This window comes from Dreissena polymorpha, chromosome 5 (assembly GCF_020536995.1).
Source record: "Dreissena polymorpha isolate Duluth1 chromosome 5, UMN_Dpol_1.0, whole genome shotgun sequence".
Lineage (NCBI taxonomy): Eukaryota > Metazoa > Mollusca > Bivalvia > Myida > Dreissenidae > Dreissena > Dreissena polymorpha.
The window spans coordinates 30,975,666-30,993,483 of record NC_068359.1 but is presented as its reverse complement, the minus strand read 5'-3'; the positions used below and the strand labels follow the sequence as shown (position 1 = coordinate 30,993,483).

The 17,818-nt window shown below is 34.9% G+C and overlaps 1 protein-coding gene across 7 annotated transcripts in view; it reads left to right on the top strand.

Moving 5' to 3' along the window:
- LOC127832467 (thioredoxin reductase 1, cytoplasmic-like) overlaps positions 1-17,818 on the top strand; it is an 89,035-nt gene that overhangs the window by 14,092 nt on the left and 57,125 nt on the right. For all 7 annotated transcript variants that reach the window (XM_052357960.1, XM_052357964.1, XM_052357962.1 and 4 more), the window contains exons 2-3: positions 3,879-4,033; positions 11,355-11,415. In XM_052357960.1, coding sequence (XP_052213920.1) covers positions 3,879-4,033; positions 11,355-11,415 — 216 coding nt within the window. The remainder of the gene's footprint in view (positions 1-3,878; positions 4,034-11,354; positions 11,416-17,818) is intronic.

The following is a 17,818-nucleotide window of genomic DNA, read 5'->3' as shown; positions in this document are numbered from 1 at the left end:
TCGTCAAAAGATGCATATAATGGCTATATTAGAGCATGGTTAATGTTCAGTATTACTGTTTCCTCACAAATATCATAACTAAAACGAAAACTTACGAATCTGAAACAACTTTTTTCAATTTTGTCAATTTACCAAAGCGTGAAAAGATCCCTTTAATACAAAGGAAGAAGTTTTTACTCAATTTTTTATTCTCAAAACTATGAATGATAGAGTTAGTTGATTTTTCATGAAGATTGCGTGGTCTACTGGTTTTTAGCTCACCTGAGCACAACATCTTGATGAGCTTTTGTGATTGCCTTTTGTTCTCTGTCAGTCGTACATGTATGTTGTCTGTTGTCAATATAGAATCATGTGAATGCATTTTGGTAATAATGAGAATACCATGGTCTCCTACTATTGGAGGGCACACTACTTTTCAAATTATAATTCATAAACGTTGTACGGAGCACGTTTATTTGATACTTCAAAGGTATAATATATCTATGATTAAGCTTGCGTGACCATTTAGCTGGAAGGAATTCACTTGGGAGGGGGATCACATTGAATGTATTCATGGCTTGTTATCTCTTCAGAAGTTCTTGTTTTTTGTTTCTCATTCTTCTTATGAAGGCCTTTTGTATGCTAACACTTCTTATCAAATTCTGATTTAAAACTGTCATTTGAAAGAGATATGCTTTAAAAATACATTCATATAAGTATCAGACTGAATGAAACATTAGCATAACATTAGCCGTATTTGTTTAATACTTAAAGGCTCTATAAAAGTTACGATCCGTAATTATTTACCGATTTTTAAGTATTTTTTTCATATTTTATTTATAAAGGTTATCAAAAACAATATATATACGCTATTGGGCATTTCCATAAAAAAAATGAGCAATACAACTTGTTTTGAGCTCAAAATACAGTGTCCTCCAAGTCAATTGTGTTTACAAACAATCAATTTATTTACATCGCTGTTTACTCGGGAAAGTGAAAGTGACTCAGGTCACCAAAAATATATCGTTGATTTTCAACGTTTTCCGGTATCACTTACATACTAGTAGGTCTCTTCTAAATGGTTAAAACGTTTGTAGTGATCTAATAAGTTACTTTCTGATGGGAAAAAGTTGTTTAAAATAGAATTAAAATTGAAATTTCTTTCGGCTATTTTTAGCATACGTCACCGCTTTGAGGCTACATACCAAGTTAGTTGCAAAGTTGTAAACATTTCTTCCAATTATGAAACAAGTATATCTTCCATAATTCTTGACAACGTTGCACCTTAGTCAAGCTGTGTTATTAGCATTTATTATGCAAGAGTAACTGAAATCCCGTAAAAATTATACCAGAATATATGCATAATAATTGGATTAGTCACCTTTATAGAGCCTTTAAATTGATATAAATTGTTCAATAAACAGTGTCTGTCACTGTGTGGCAAAACGATATTAAAATACTAATTAAAAATCTTAAAACATGAATCTATCGGAAATTCCAAGGAATTTAGAGTGGAATACTCTTCAATTGCGATCTTGTGAATTTAAGTGTGAACTGGTTAAAAATAAGCTTCATTTTATATTTACTTTAATAAGGCTTTGTGATGTTTTGATGACAGCCTGTTTTTTTTTATTGATAAACTGCAAATAAAGCATGTGTGTTCCAACATTTTTTAGGTTTGTTCCATGCCTACTATCAGGCCCTGCTTTATAAAGGTACTTTCCCCATTCAGGAAAAACTACAAAATTCCAAATGGCCGTTAGAAAAATTCCCAAAAGGAACAAACATTTTGTCAATTCATTCCCAAAGTGCATTATCTGCAAGTGAACAAATAAAATGAGCACTGAAACTGAACATTTCAAGCCAAAATGCATGAAAATGAATATTTAATTTGGTTTGTGCAATTTATACTAAGTAATTAAAAAGACCCATTATACCCAATCTGAATATTTCACAACGCGTATTCTCTTAATTTCAGTTTTGTTGTGCTCATTTTCCCCATTTTTTGGTATGGTACCGGTACTTTTCCCTATTGGACAAAATAAATCATTGCTATATCTGAGCACACGCTACAAAACAGGCTACCTTTCTTTAAGCAACAATATAAACTGATGAAATTTTTTAATGAATCTGAGTGAGATAAGGTAACTTTTGTTTACTCGGCTAAGCCAATTTGTTTTTTAAAACACAATATATTTCATTACTTTTAAGCTCCATTTTACTTAAGGACATACAGGGAAGTTTAATTTAATGGAAATTTATAGCCTTGGCCGTCTTGTATGTATTAACGGCATAAACAGTTACACTCTTATGGCAGATATTTGATAAATCTGTGATTGCCTTATTTTTCATCGGTTTACAATATCATTTGAGTAATTGACTTTGGCTCATTTTGTATTTTCCTCGCATGTTAAATTAATAGAATGATGTTTGGTCCTTTACCGTGCATTTTCGCCTTAGTTTGGTTCTGCCAATTAGTGTGGATATTACACAGAAATAGACATTCTAAAGATATGTGGGTTACCTTACATGTACATTATTGTTTGACAGAAAGAAAATGTCAACAAATTTGCTCTTAACATAAATGTACTTATTAGAATTTTTATGCCCCCCTTCGAAGAAGAGGGGGTATATTGCTTTGCTCATGTCGGTCGGTAGGTCGGTCGGTCCGTCCACCAGGTGGTTGTCGTATGATAACTCGAGAACGCATACGCCTAGGATCATGAAACTTCATAGGTAGATTGATCATGACTCGCAGATGACCCCTATTGATTTTGAGGTCACTAGGTCAAAGGTCAAGGTCACGGTGACCCAAAATAGTAAAATGGTTTTCGGATGATAACTCAAGAACGCATACGCTTAGGATCATGAAACTTTATGGGTAGATTGATCATGACTCGCAGATGACCCCTATTGATTTTGAGGTCACTAGGTCAAAGGTCAAGGTCACGGTGACCCGAAATAGTAAAATGGTTTCCGGATGATAACTCAAGAACGCATACGCATAGGATCATGAAACTTCATGGGTAGATTGATCATGACTCGCAGATGACCCCTATCAATTTTGAGGTCACTAGGTCAAAGGTCAAGGTCACGGTGACCCGAAATAGTAAAATGGTTTCCGGATGATAACTCAAGAACGCATACGCCTAGGATCATGAAACTTAATGGGTAGATTGATCATGACTCGCAGATGACCCCTATCAATTTTGAGGTCACTAGGTCAAAGGTCAAGGTCACGGTGACCCGAAATAGTAAAATGGTTTCCGGATGATAACTCAAGAACGCATACGCCTAAGATCATGAAACTTAATGGGTAGATTGATCATGACTCGCAGATGACCCCTATCAATTTTGAGGTCACTAGGTCAAAGGTCAAGGTCACGGTGACCTGAAATAGTAAAATGGTTACCGGATGATAACTCAAGAACGCATACGCCTAGGATCATGAAACTTCATAGGTAGATTGATCATGACTTGCAGATGACCCCTATTGTTTTTGAGGTCACTAGGTCAAAGGTTTAGGTCACGGTGACCTGAAATAGCAAAATGGTTTTCGGATGATAACTCAAAAACGCTTTTGCCTAGGATCATGAAACTTCATAGGTAGATTGATCATGACTCGCAGATGACCCCTGTTGATTTTGAGGTCACAAGGTCAAAGGTCAAGGTCACGGTGACCAGAAATAGTAAAATGATTTTCGGATGATAACTCAAGAACGCTTTTGCCTAGGATCATGACACTTCATAGGTAACATTGATCGTGACTCGCAGATGACCCCTATTGATTTTCAGGTCACTAGGTCAAAGGTCAAGGTCACAGTGACCAAAATAAAGCGTTCCATGTTGCCTTAAAGCTTATTTGTAAATTAATACATGTATTGTCTTGTATTTTTCAGGTCTGTTTGACAAAATTAAGCGTGCTGGCTCCCCTATCGAGTACACAAGTACCAACATGCCGCCTACAAAAGACATCAAGGATCTCATTGCCGACCTGACCAAGACTCACAAGGTCATGGTCTTCAGCAAGACCACATGTCCATTCTGTGACAAGGTGAGTGCCTGCCTGGGGCCCTGTCAACGTCAAGGTCACCTAAAAATAGAAAAACTGTTTCTGCCCAGTAACATGATGAGGCTTTTGCTCTGACTTTGGATGCCTGGGGCCTGGCTTAGTAGACATTTTTTTTCGTGTCTAGGTTGAATGTAGTGGGGGGCCTTTGGATCGATTATTTTATGACAAAAGTCTTTTACTTTTTTTTTAAGACCAGCATCACCCTGGTCGTGACAGGGTGTGATTTTTCCGCGATATCCGGGGATAAGGTTGTTGGGTGGTTGTTTCAGAGATTCGCGGAAATTCCTTTAAAAAAAAGGGGGAGAGGGTACGACTGATTCCCCGGGTGTATTTCATAAATAGCCCAAATCCCCAGCCCACGAAACCTCTCTGCATATTACACTGGTAGATAGCTCTGCTACTAATGCATAATTAGATTGTGATTGAACATGGTTTTATTAAAATTGTTGGGTTGGTCTATTGACAACAATTCTTCCAACTTCTGATTTTTTTTGGACCAAGTTTAGTCCTTAAAAATAAAGTTCACATTAAGAGAGAATTTTAAGGTCAATAAAATAATATACCTTTTTGAGCAGGGAATGGGGCAGAATTTCCAAAAATCACTTTACAATGAAGGACATCTTGAGATTACAAAAAAATGCTTACATACATGAATGAGTATCGCTTGTGATACACATTGACCCTCCTTGTATAACCTTTTCCCACTCAGAGGCAAAGTGACAATGGCAATGTGCAAGCAGCATAAAACCAGAACAGCCTGTGAGTAACTCACAGTCTGTTCAGGTTTTAAGATGTTAAATTTGCTGCTCATCAGTATCTAAGGGTTGGAAATGAAACCTTTAAAACTTGAAACTAGTAAGAAAGGTCGTAAATTAAATTTAACTTTCTAAGGTACTACAAATGCGTCAAAATACGTTTCTAAGTGGTTAAGGGATAAGTACACTACCTATGACACGGTGTGTTGTTTAGACACCACTAGGTGAAAGCTGAAAGCCATTACATGTAGATAAATAATAAAGTAGTTCAAATTAAGAGATTTTGTACCACCTGACCATTCTCTAGTAATAAAAAGAGGGTTTGCCATATGAAAATGTACGTTAGGCTTCGTAGATTGCAAAATGAAACATTGTGTGGTTCCAAAGTACATAAGTGGGGCCACTGATAATTGCTTTGTATAAGAGCAAACATCAAATGATTGTATTTTCTTTTCTTTTTTGCAATATAAATGATATATTAATCTTTTTTTTCAAAAAGTACAATAAATTATAGTTTAAGATATTTGTTCACTCATTTCTTTGGAAAAGATGGTGACAGTACATGGTAAAGATGTAATTCAATCTATATCTTAATGAGTTGAGCTAATATGCAATGTATTATTTTTGCTGTGGAAAGTTTCTTATAGTTTTTTTTATCATTATAGTATCAATATTTTCATACGCAAACCAAATTCAACTTTCTCAATCATCTTGAATTATTTGAATAACATAATTTTATCATTTTAATAGCTTAAAAGCTGTTGTCTAACCTATAACAGTTACTCCCCTTTTGTATAAATATGCATGACATTTCTGTTCAAAGTCTAGCTAAAGAAACTTCAGCGTACAGTTTATATAGTATTGACAGACCTGTACGCTGAAGCGAACTCCGTATCGAAAGTCAACCAGAGTCGTAACATATTTATGTCACGCTATAAATCAAAGAAAGCTCATTTTCTTGCATACATTTCTACATATATTAGTGAATGAATATAAATTACTGCATCTGGGAATATTTTAAGGTTCAAATATTTCAAATGCATCTTACAATAGATGAAAATAACTCTCATCAGTCTGAAATTCACAATTTTGACGCCATTGTCGCTTTGTCACGTGACGAGTTTTCATTTGGATACTTTCGGATCGACCTTGACATTTTTTGCTGAAATTGTAAACATTACTTTCGTTTTCTGAAATCTATTATTTGTGATTAACAACTTACGTATGGTGGACTATAAGACTGATTTCAGTGTGAATCAGGTAGTTTTAAATAATAGTTACTTTGAGTTCGTATTAAAACTACAATTTGTTTACAAAACAAGCCAGAATAATCTTAAATACCGGGAAATGTCATTCTGAATTTGAAAACACATGAGCACATGGTATGTTACTAAAAATAGAAATAACGTCATATGACCGTGAAATCTCGGGAGATTTGCATTTCAAGAAAGTCTGTCACATCGCTGTTTTTCTCGATATGTAAGAGCAGAATAGATAAATTTTATATGTTTAAGATAGTATTTTATGAAAGAATATATCAGTTAAATGTGAAAAATGTTAATCTTTCCGATGAAGTGGTTGATTTGGGCCAATAACTGCATATAAAAGCTGTTTTGGACCGGTCTTTGTTAACTGTCAACTTTTCGGGAATTTCTGGTTGACTTTCCTAATGCGGTTGGTCCATAACTATAAAGTCGCGCCAGTCAAAAATCATAACAAGCGACATTTAAAGTTATGGTAGCCAGAACTATTCAAAGTCAAGTGTTATAACAGTTTGTACACATCTGTTTATGGATGTTTAGATACAGAGTGACTATTTTGGTATGCATCATTAATTAAATAAATGATCTGTATTGCAATCATTTACATATACCTTTGTTTTATATTTGAGAATGAGATTAAAACACAAATGATTGTCTTGAAGTAAGTGCAGTGCAAATTCTCTTTAAGGCTTTATGGTTGACATTAAACTTAAGGAAGCATACAATAATATTTTTAAACATATATGTATGTAAACACAAAATATATTTATATATATTAAATTTAGAGAAAAGTAACTTAAGTAGTAGTTGGAAAGTTATTAGTTACTGGTTACAATAACATCACTAAAAATAAAATAAGATTTTGTCTCTGTAAATAAGACAAGATTGTCATTATACTGGTCATTCGTATTCTGAAATGGCGCGGCAGAGACCAACGCGTATCCCTACGCCGCATGTTTGACCCAGGGGGCACCCCACGGTTGGTAATGGGGCCATGCATAGTTAAGATTGACCATATTATCATAAGAGATGTTCAGTATCAATTGGAAATGAATCGGTGTAGAAATGAAGAAGTTAATGTAAAATAACATAAAACAAGAGATGTGTTTGTCAGAAACACAATGCCCCCTTCTGCGCCGCTTTGATTTATTAAAAAAAAAATCATTTGGCAGGTTCATTACTTACCTCCCTTTAAAGCTTGTTACTTCCCTTGGATTTGTTTTTATACCTTTGACCTTAACAAACACAATGCCCCCTCCTGCGCTGCTTTGATTATTTTTTTTTATCATTTGGCAGGTTATTTACTTACCTCCCTTTAAAGCTTATTACTTCCATTGGATTTGTTTTTTTGACCTTTGACTTTGAAGGATGACCTTGACCTTAACCTTTCACCACTCAAAATGTGCAGCTCCATGAGATACACATGCATGCCAAATATCAAGTTGCTATCTTCAATCTTGCAAAAGTTATGGCCAATGCACCATACCGGGGGCATAAAAATAAGTGAAAATCTCTGACCCGGCCCCACCCCAATCCCCATAACTTTTGACCCAGGGGTCAGATCAAAATTCCGAATAGTGCACCGTCACACATATGCTCATAGCTACCATGTGTGTAAGTTTCAAGGTTCTAGTACTAATAGTGTAGGAGATAATAGTGGCCAGGACGGACGGACGGACAGCGGAGATAACCACAATATCCCAACGCTTTTCAAAAAGCGTGGGGATAAAATTTAAAGTTTAAACAAACACTTAATTGAATTTTTTTTATGTACTCCTTTGTGAAGGTAAACAACTTTTCCGCTGATATCCATCTTAATTGTATTCATATATACTGTGAAACCATTATTATTCGTCCGACATTAATTTTCGCCTTTTTCGTCCTTCGACCGATGGACGAATTCAAGATCCTAACGAACAATCATGTCCCATATTTGAAACAAATAAGACTGAATTACCGTAGGCATGAGGCATTTAAATCCAGCGTAATCCACGCATATACACAGGGCTCGAAACTAACACTCGCACACTCGCAAAATGCGAGAAATAAAGATTGCAAGGTAAGTTATAAGCCACTAGTATTTTTTGCAAATAAAGAAATAGTGAAAAAAAAAACGAGTTATATTGCTTAATGCGTTCGACGGCGTGAACGCTAAACCGTTGGTCAATTTTTTGAACGACCGAATACCCATATGCGGAAGCGCGCACCTTGTTTGTTGACTGGTATACTTATAATACAGATACACAGATGGTATTGATACAAAGAACATGAAACAGTCGACTATTCACACTCAAGTTAAATCCGGTTTTGACACAAAGGGGTGTTCATTATACAGTGTACTGACAACTGACATTTCCTGTAAAACGCGAATGCAATAAGGCTGTATCGAATGCGTCGACTTCGTTTAGGTATAATAGTTTTGATTAGCGCTAATTGTATACAACTTTATTACCCATTGAGTGTATTGTGTTTTTCAGGGGTGTTGCAGATTATACAGCCTACACGCGGCGAATCCGGATTAAAGACAATACTATAAAACGCAATTAAAATATGACGATGTGTGATCAACACCTGACTGAAATATATTCTGCGCTTTGTTACACATTAATTAAGAACATTTTGATTTGTGTTTGGTTGTTTGGTTTTAACTGCAGACAAATTACTGTACTTAAAATGATCAAATATTTACGATGCAAAACGCTTGAAACTTTAATGAAATATGACCAAAATAATTTGCTTACGCTAAATATAACCCATAATGTTCGCACCTTCTCTAATTGGCGCCGATAAAGGTTCTTCTTCTTCATTATTTTTTATCGAGTGCACCGGGATTGTTTAAAGGGTAAGATTGTTATCAGTTTGACCGTGATAGTAATGGAAAAAGACTAATTGGCAATTGGCTTCGTTGTTTAAACCCTCGTTAACGATTATTCAGTCCCACTTATCCGCTAATCATAACAAAGAACGTGTCAATGACATAAAATAATAAGGGACAGTTACTATCACCTAAAATAACAGACTTGTTAATTGGCATATGCCAAACAAGGCCGACCTCCTGCAAGTGACTACCAAGTGTCACCTCTCTTTCCCCAACACGATTTTTTCGCAACCGCGTTTTACATGTATTACAAACAAATCGGACGTTGTTTTTTTTTTTCAAAACCAGAAATGGGCGAATTTAAGAGCGGACGAAATAGTCATTTTTATGAAAAGGGCGAAATTTTGTGCCGACGAAAATAAATGGTTTCACAGTATATAATGTTTATATTAAGTGTCAAGCAGTTAATACACCATACTGTTGACTGATGCATATTAGACGCCATATTTGAATTCTTGTGGTAAGGCTAAGACAATAATGTTGTGGTTCAGGTTACTGGCCAAAAAAATTAGGGTAGGTAGGAAGGAAAAACATTATATTTTTTTTTTTTATTTGATTATATTGAACAGCTTTATTCCAATACATACATAGGCAATCTAGCACAAAAAGCATTATAACTGCCGATTAGGATTTGTTCATGTTTTATTTGAATTATTTTATCGAGGTACGTGAACTTTGCAAGGAAAATGCCCTTTACTCCGTGAAGATTTCAGTCTTAGATCAGGTCTGATCGATGTCAAGTAGGTCACAGGCGTTGTGTATTGTGTTATTTCTTAAAAGTTGACCCAGCATTTGTAAAAATATTGCAAGACATGTACATTTCCAGAAAAGAAATTCATTTCTGCGTTGAATAAGACCGAGATCGTGAACATCGCTGCGAAATTGATGAAGTAATGGCTGTTCAAAGTGATGCACCCTGTTTTCTGGTGATTATGAGTTGGATACCTTGTTATATATATATATTTGATAGTGAAAAATTTATTTTTCAGAAAAGTTGATTTTTCGTTATAATTTGATTATTTATCGTTCTAAATGATGTTTTCACTAATTAATATCATAGCCACATGCTAACCACCTGTGATTCATTATATATGGAATCCTTCATGGTATCTTTATGGAAACTGTAAAGTACATTTGTACCATTTAACAGCCACATTTCAGCAATTAAAGCAAATAGCCTTCACAAAAATTGAACTTGTCACAGAGTTTCCATTAAAATAAGTTCTCTTTATTGTTTATCGTGTCTTTGAAAATTTAGATACGAAAATATATTCAAAAATAACGAGTGTCCGAAAATTTAGAGATATGTATGTTATGTTTGTTTGTCAATTATTATATTGAAATAAAACCAATTAATAAATGTGCAATTATTGTATTGTGTTGTAATCTCCTTTCTCTGCTTTATGTAAAATACAACTTTACTTATTTGCAATGTCATACCTGAAATGGTATATAAAAAAGTTTAAAAAAAAAACAATATACTTCTTCCTGAATACGATACAATTTTCAAATGCTGTTGGGTGAAACCATTGTTTATTTTTGGTGTACATGGTAATCTACCCAATAACGCAATTGTAATGGTCCATTCTAGGCCAGGTTTTATGACCTCAATCTAGTTGTAAAACTCCATGATCGAAAGGTCCCAGATAAGCAAAAACAGGGCAGAAATCTTGTCAAAAAGCGCTGTAAAATATACTGTCTGAAAAATTGGGCATTAATTATGGACGAAAACCCGTATGTCCAAAAATATAGAGTCACGAAAAATAATTATTTTGGCTTAAAAAGTGGGTGTCCAAAAACTTAGTGTCCGAAAAGTTAGAGTAATTATGGTAGTTTAATTTAAAAATGTTGAACCATTTTCATCCCCTTCTCCACCTGTGAGTCTGGCTTTTTCCAACTGTTAACATTGTTATATTATAACAATGCAATGAACATATAGTGTATTTGTTTTACCATTGATAATTAATAAATTATATGACAAAGATTTAGCCAGAGTAGCAAAAATATGCAGGACAACCTCTTTCTTTAAAAAAAGGTGTATGGTTAGCTTTATGCATTTCAGTACTTTTAGTCTAGCATCCATTTGTCATATTTAATTGTTATTTGTTATACAAATAATATTGATGCTAATACCAAGTAATACTGTATGTTGCTCTATAAATTGCTAAATAGCCAATAAAAACATGTTGGGTATATCTGTATTGAATGGTGGGGCATAAAGAATGGGACATTAAAAAGAATGAGGCCTCGATCTCCCCCCTGCCACTTTGCTTAGGCTAAAAATCTCTTTATGATTAATATTACTTTGAACTTGCTCATGGGTTTAATGTTATGTTATGTATGTGCGAATCTTACATGCTTTTGTTATGACAAGTCCAACTTGTACTGATAATTATTTCTTATTTCAGGTGAAAAACTTATTTTCATCACTTAATGTTGCTTTCAATTCCTTTGAGCTGGATAAGGAAGGTAAATATAGACTTTTTTAGCGGGACTATTCAATACTCACCCTATATATAGACATTTTTAGCGGGACTATTCACTAAGTCACCCCATAATATAGACATTTTTAGCTCGACTATTATATATGAAATATGTAGTGGAGCTATCCTACTCACCCCGGCGTTTCCATTTCCGTTAGCGTTATAGCGTGCAAATGTTAAAGTTTTCCTACTACCCCAATTATTTTCATTGTCCCTTGACATATTGCTTTCATATTTTGCATACTTGTTTACCATCATGACCCCAACCTATTAACAAGAGCAGACAACTGTATCAAGCATTTTGACAGAATTATGGCCCCTTTTATACTTAGAATATGCATATTATTGATAAATCTATGTTAAAGTTTGCGTACTACCCCAAATATTTCCTGTGTCCCTTGACATATTGCTTTCATATTTTGCATACTTGTTTACCATCATGACCCCAACCTATCAACAAGGGCAGACAACTGTATCAAGCATTTTGACAGAATTATGGCCCCTTTTATACTTAGAATATGCATATTATTGATAAATCTATGTTAAAGTATGTTAAAGCTCCATAAGTCTGACTGGCTTAGAGGTTGGTTATTTGGTGTGTGACTTCATCTAGTGGTCCTCTACTAGGATTGTTTGAATCGTGCCATTGGGGTCAAAACTGCCCACAACCCAGGGGTCACATGATTTGTAAAGACTAATATAGTAAATGACTTTAAAAAGTCTTATTCGCTAAAAACAAATTGCTAATTAGGTGATTAATATTTTGTATGTAACATTGTTTAGAAGTCCTCTTCTTAGTTTGTTTAAATCATGGTCTTGTGGTCAAAGTTGAGGGGTCACGTGATTTATATTAACATATATAGAAACAGCTTAAAAAATAGTCTTCCCAAAACCAGAGCTTTGATGTATTTAGTAAAGGTTAACCGGTTAATGTTTTTTGTAACCTGTTGCATCCCAAATATTTAGTGTCACACATCAGACAGAGGTCTTGTACAAAGTTTGTTTAAATTGTGGCTCTGGGATCACGACTGACCACGTCCCAGTGGTCACAAGATTTATATACACCTGTATAGGAAATAAATTTTTGAAGCCCCAAGGTTCAGGGGTCCACTACAAATACTGTTCAAATTATGTCCCTTGGGTCAAAACTGGCCTCAAGGTCACATAATTTACTTAGAAGACTTGAGTGACATTTTAAAAACTTCAGAAACAAAAAGGCCAAAGGGCGTAATATTTGGCATGTTACATCATAAGTGCTTCTCTAATAAGTTTATTCAAGTTATGCCCCTGGGCCCAAAATAGGCCCTGTCTGTGGGTGTGGGGATGAAATGTTTTACAAAGTTTTAAAATTTTGTAAGTTGCATTGGATGAGATCCCTTTCAATGATTGTTAAAATCGTACCATTCTTTCCAAACTTGCCACAGCCTATAACACTTGCAAGCCATGGTAGGTCATTTTGGTCTTCTTGTGTTTAATTGCACCCACTCACTCCAATTGTTTGTGGAAAAATCGTTGGAACAAATAATCCATTTGGTATGGCCTAGCAATATTTCAATTTGCAACATATAAACAACATAAGCCTACATCCATAAAATAGCAGCAGAAAGCAAACTGGAATTAGCAATTAACCCTTTGCATGCTGGGAAATTTGTTGTCTGCTTAAATGTCGTCTGCTGATTTTCTAAAATTAGCATTTTCTTCGAGTTTTTTCAAAGAATACTATCAGAATAGCAAACAGTTTGAATCCTGATGAATCCTCTTCTGGATCCAAACTGTTTGCAAAGGCCTTCAAAATTTGGTTCAAGCACTGAAAGAGTTTACTTCATGTGTTGGTGCATGATGTTGCATTGATTTTCTGTTCTTTGTCTAATGTCTGCAGTGATGCCACTGATATAAAACCTGATATTAAACCCATTTATTCCTAGTGGACTCTCCCATCCTTCTAAATTGGATCAATTTATTTCCAAAATTAGGGATGTCAGGTATATTTATATCTATATTTAGAATATTTCTTACAGAAATTCCTTTAAGCAAACAGTGCAGACCCTGATGAAATGCTGCATCATGCGGCGTCTCAACTGAGTCTAAGCTGTTTGCCAAGGCCTTTTTTCTAGACGCTAGGCAAAAATGGGTTAAACCTGATATTAAACAGTCACAAAGGGACTTGATGTTGTTCACCTGTGAATTGTATTATCAAGTTTATTGAAAATTATTATAAAGTGCTAACTTGTTTAGCTCGGCTGTTTTTGGAGAAAACCCGAGGTATTGTCATAGCCTCCTCGTGGTCTGCCTTCCGGCGTCGTACTAAAACCTTTACATTGGCTCTAAAATTAAAGTGCTTCCACCTACAACTTTGAAACTTCATATGTACATGCACTTTGATGAGTTTTACATGCCACACCCATTTTTGGGTCACTAGGTCAAAGGTCAAGTTCACTGTGACCTCTAATATAAAACTTTAACTTTGCCTCTAACATCACAGTGCTTCTACCTACCACTTTGAAACTTCATATATACATGCACCTTGATAAGTTCTACACGCCACACCCATTTTTGGGTCACTAGGTCAAAGGTCAAGGTCACTGTGACCTCTAATTTAAAACTTTAAATTTGCCTATAACATCATAGTGCTTCCACCTACAACTTTGAAACTTCATATGTACATGCACCTTGATGAGTTCTACACGCCTTACCCATTTTTGGGTCACTAGGTCAAAGGTCAAGGTCACTGTGACCTCTAGTATAAAACTTTAACTTTGCCTCTAACATCACAGTGCTTCGACCTACAACTTTGAAACTTCATATGTACATGCACCTTGATGACTTCTACACGCCACACCCATTTTGGGTCACTAGGTCAAAGGTCAAGGTCACTGTGACCTCATAAAAAAGAAAAAATTCTAACAAGCTTTCGCAGCCGAGCGTGGCACCCGTTATGCGGTGATCTTGTTTGCTACAGTAATGTTTGGTTTGTCAGTTCATTATGATTATGATGTGTCTGCAGGTCTTTAACGGTCTACAATATTAAATGATTGAATCAGTGGTACTCATATTGTTAATTTTAAAGATTATTTACAATTGGACCAAGCATAGCAAGTTACATTACTAGCGAACACATTTTCAAATTAGAACGAAGAACCGTGAAACAAAGAGTATTTATGAATTGTGAAATGGTGTTTTTTGACAGTTTTTAGCTCAAAAGGATGTTTTTCACAGTTTACTTTGGCCGTTTTTTGAAACTTTTGGCCCCATTTCCACTCTTAAGGTAGAAAAAAAGACAGGGAGAAAGATTATTGTATAGGGATGTGCAAGCAATGCCAAGCAATTAATAATGCTCAAAAATTCCCAGTTTAAAGATTTCAAGACACAAATTCCTAATTATAAGATTTCTTATTAACCAGGTTTTCCGAAGGAAAAAACTGGTTATTAGATTGGCGAATGCGGGCGGGCTGGCTGGCTGGCTGGCGGGCTGGCTGGCGGGCTGGCGGGCGGGCGGAACAAGCTTGTCCGGGCCATAACTATGTCGTTCATTGTCAGATTTTAAAATCATTTGTCACATTTGTTCACCATCATTGGACGGTGTGTCGCGCGAAATAATTACTGTCGATATCTCCAAGGTCAAGGTCACACTTTGAGTTCAAAGGTCAAAAATGGCCATAAATGAGCTTGTCCGAGCCATAACTATGTCGTTCATTGTCAGATTTTAAAATCATTTGGCACATTTGTTCACCATCATTGGACGGTGTGTCGCGCGAAATAATTACGTCGATATCTCCAAGGTCAAGGTCACACTTTGAGTTCAAAGGTCAAAAATGGCCATAAATGTCCCTTGAGATATAACCTTCATATTTGGTATGCATGTGTATATGGACAAGGCCTTTCCATACGCACAACAATTTTGACCCCTGTGACCTTGACCTTGAAGTAGGGGTCTGCGTTTAGGTTTCAAAATCTGCGTTTAGGTTTCGAAAAATGCTCTTAACTTCTATGTCCCTTGAGATATAACCTTCATATTTGGTATGCATGTGTATATGGACAACGCCTTTCCATACGCACACAAATTTTGACCGTCCGTCGGTCCGTCCGTGTGTCCGTCCGCAAACTTTAACGTTGCTCATAACTTTTGCAATATTGAAGATAGCAACTTGATATTTGCCATGCATGTGTATCTTATGAAGCTGCACATTTTTAGTGGTGAAAGGTCAAGGTCATCCTTCATGGTCAAAGGTCAAAAAAAAAAAATCATGTGCATATCTCCAATGTCAAGGTCGCCACGACTAAAAATAGATTTATTTTAAAACAAACTTACAAAGGGGGTTAATTTTCTTTGTTCATTTCAAAAGTTCAGTTTGAGTTGTCTCCCTTTATCAGATTTTTTTTCACAATGAAAACCTGGTTTTGTGACAATTTTGTCCCTTGTTTTAAATTTGAACCGGTGCAGGTTTCTATCCTGAGTCATTTAAGCAGTTACTGTCGTATGCAGCATGGTTATTTATGAAGAAAAATGACAGTGGTCAGTTTTGGGTCAAATTAAAGGGAGAAGTCACAAATGGTGGTAAAAATGCCAGATGAAAAATTCCCCAGGTAAAAATGCATTTAAAAAAAAATGACATTAACAATTTACATGTAAAAGTTTTTAACATTTTGTTTTAAATTGAGTATTGGAGGTATTACATTCTATTGTGGGTTCTAATGTTAATGTGGACCTAAATTGCTGGAAGCTGATCAAGTCAGAGTATGCAAATAAGTCAATGCTATTTACTCTAAGTATCCAATATATCCAATACTAAATATCCAATTGATAATTGCACAAAAAGACTGTTGCACTATATAACATCTGGCATTTTTTGCTCTGGCATTTTTTGCTCACTCGTTCATACTCATGGCATTTTTGCTCATTCTTTCATACACATGGCATTTTTGCTCATTCTTTCGTACACATGGCATTTTTGCTCATTCTTTCATACACATGGCATTTTTGCTCATTCTTTCATACACATGGCATTTTTGCTCACTCAATTGTACACATGGCATTTTTGCTCACTCATTCATACACATGGCATTTTTGCTCACTCATTCATACACATGGCATTTTTGCTCACTCATTCATACACATGGCATTTTTGCTCACTCATTCATGCACATGGCATTTCCCTCTGGCATTTATACTGCACACCGATGTCACTTCTCCCTTGGCTGGGAGAAGAAGTCAGGAGAAATCAAGGAGAAGTCATGTTGTTGGGTTGTTTAATATAGATCTTAAAATAAGTTTCATTTTTAATATTTTGAAAATATTGCATACAAAATGAAAATCAGGAATTATGTGCATTCATTTTTATCGTATTTGTTAATTGAATTAAACATTAAGCAGGGTTTTTTTTTGCCCAATTTTATAGCCGAAATTCGGCTATGTTCCCAATCCCAAAAAGTATACTTTTTTCCCAAAATGTGGCAAAAAATTCCCAATTTCAAAAAAAAAAAAAAAAAAAATTTTTTTTTTTTTTTTTTTTTTTAGAAAGAAGTCTTATGTGTATTTTATCTCAATTTAATTCAATTACATCTAACAAAGTTTTATATGATTTTTTTCTTTTAATTTGAATGATTGTAAAGAGTTAAATCAAATTTCCCTAATTAGTGGACTTTTCGTGTGGAAAAAAAGGCTAATGAATTTATTTTCCCAATTTCATGAAAATGCCGATAAAATTCCCAATTCCAAAGCCATGGGCTATCTTCCCAAAAAGTGGAAAAAAAACCCTGTTAAGTAAAAAGAAAACGACAAACTTAACATACAATTTACTATAACCTTTCAAGTGTACATGAAAGTGCATTATATTTTACATCAATAGCCCAATGACCCTTATTTGTTTTGAATTGTAAATTTCATATTTAATATGAAGTTGTTGTGATTTTTTTTGCTTAAACAAAACAATAGCATTACCTTGCAATAATATTTCCAATTTTAACAACAATAAAACCTGTTAAAAAGTATTTCCATTAGTTAATCTATGCCTCAAAAAGATGCAAGCTTTTAAGTACACTTATCAATGATGTAGGTCTTTCATCAAAGGTCTTTGACCACTATCCAGGGAGTTGCAGCTAGTTGTAAGCATGTAAAAGGAAATGCCACATGCCAATTCAAAAGGCATCAATCAATACTTCTGTATGGGAAGAATGCATGTACTGTAGGAAGAATACAATTACTGATAGAGATCTAATGAAATAACTTAATAGAAGATAGGATGTGTGAAAACTATCAGAAATGTATAGTTGTGTATGCATTTGGTTTTAAATGTGTGTGAAGAAATAAATATCATAAATTTCATGTGCTGAAATTTAAATGGGAGGTTGCTTAACAGGTATTATATGCATTTAATTGTCTTGAAAATTGG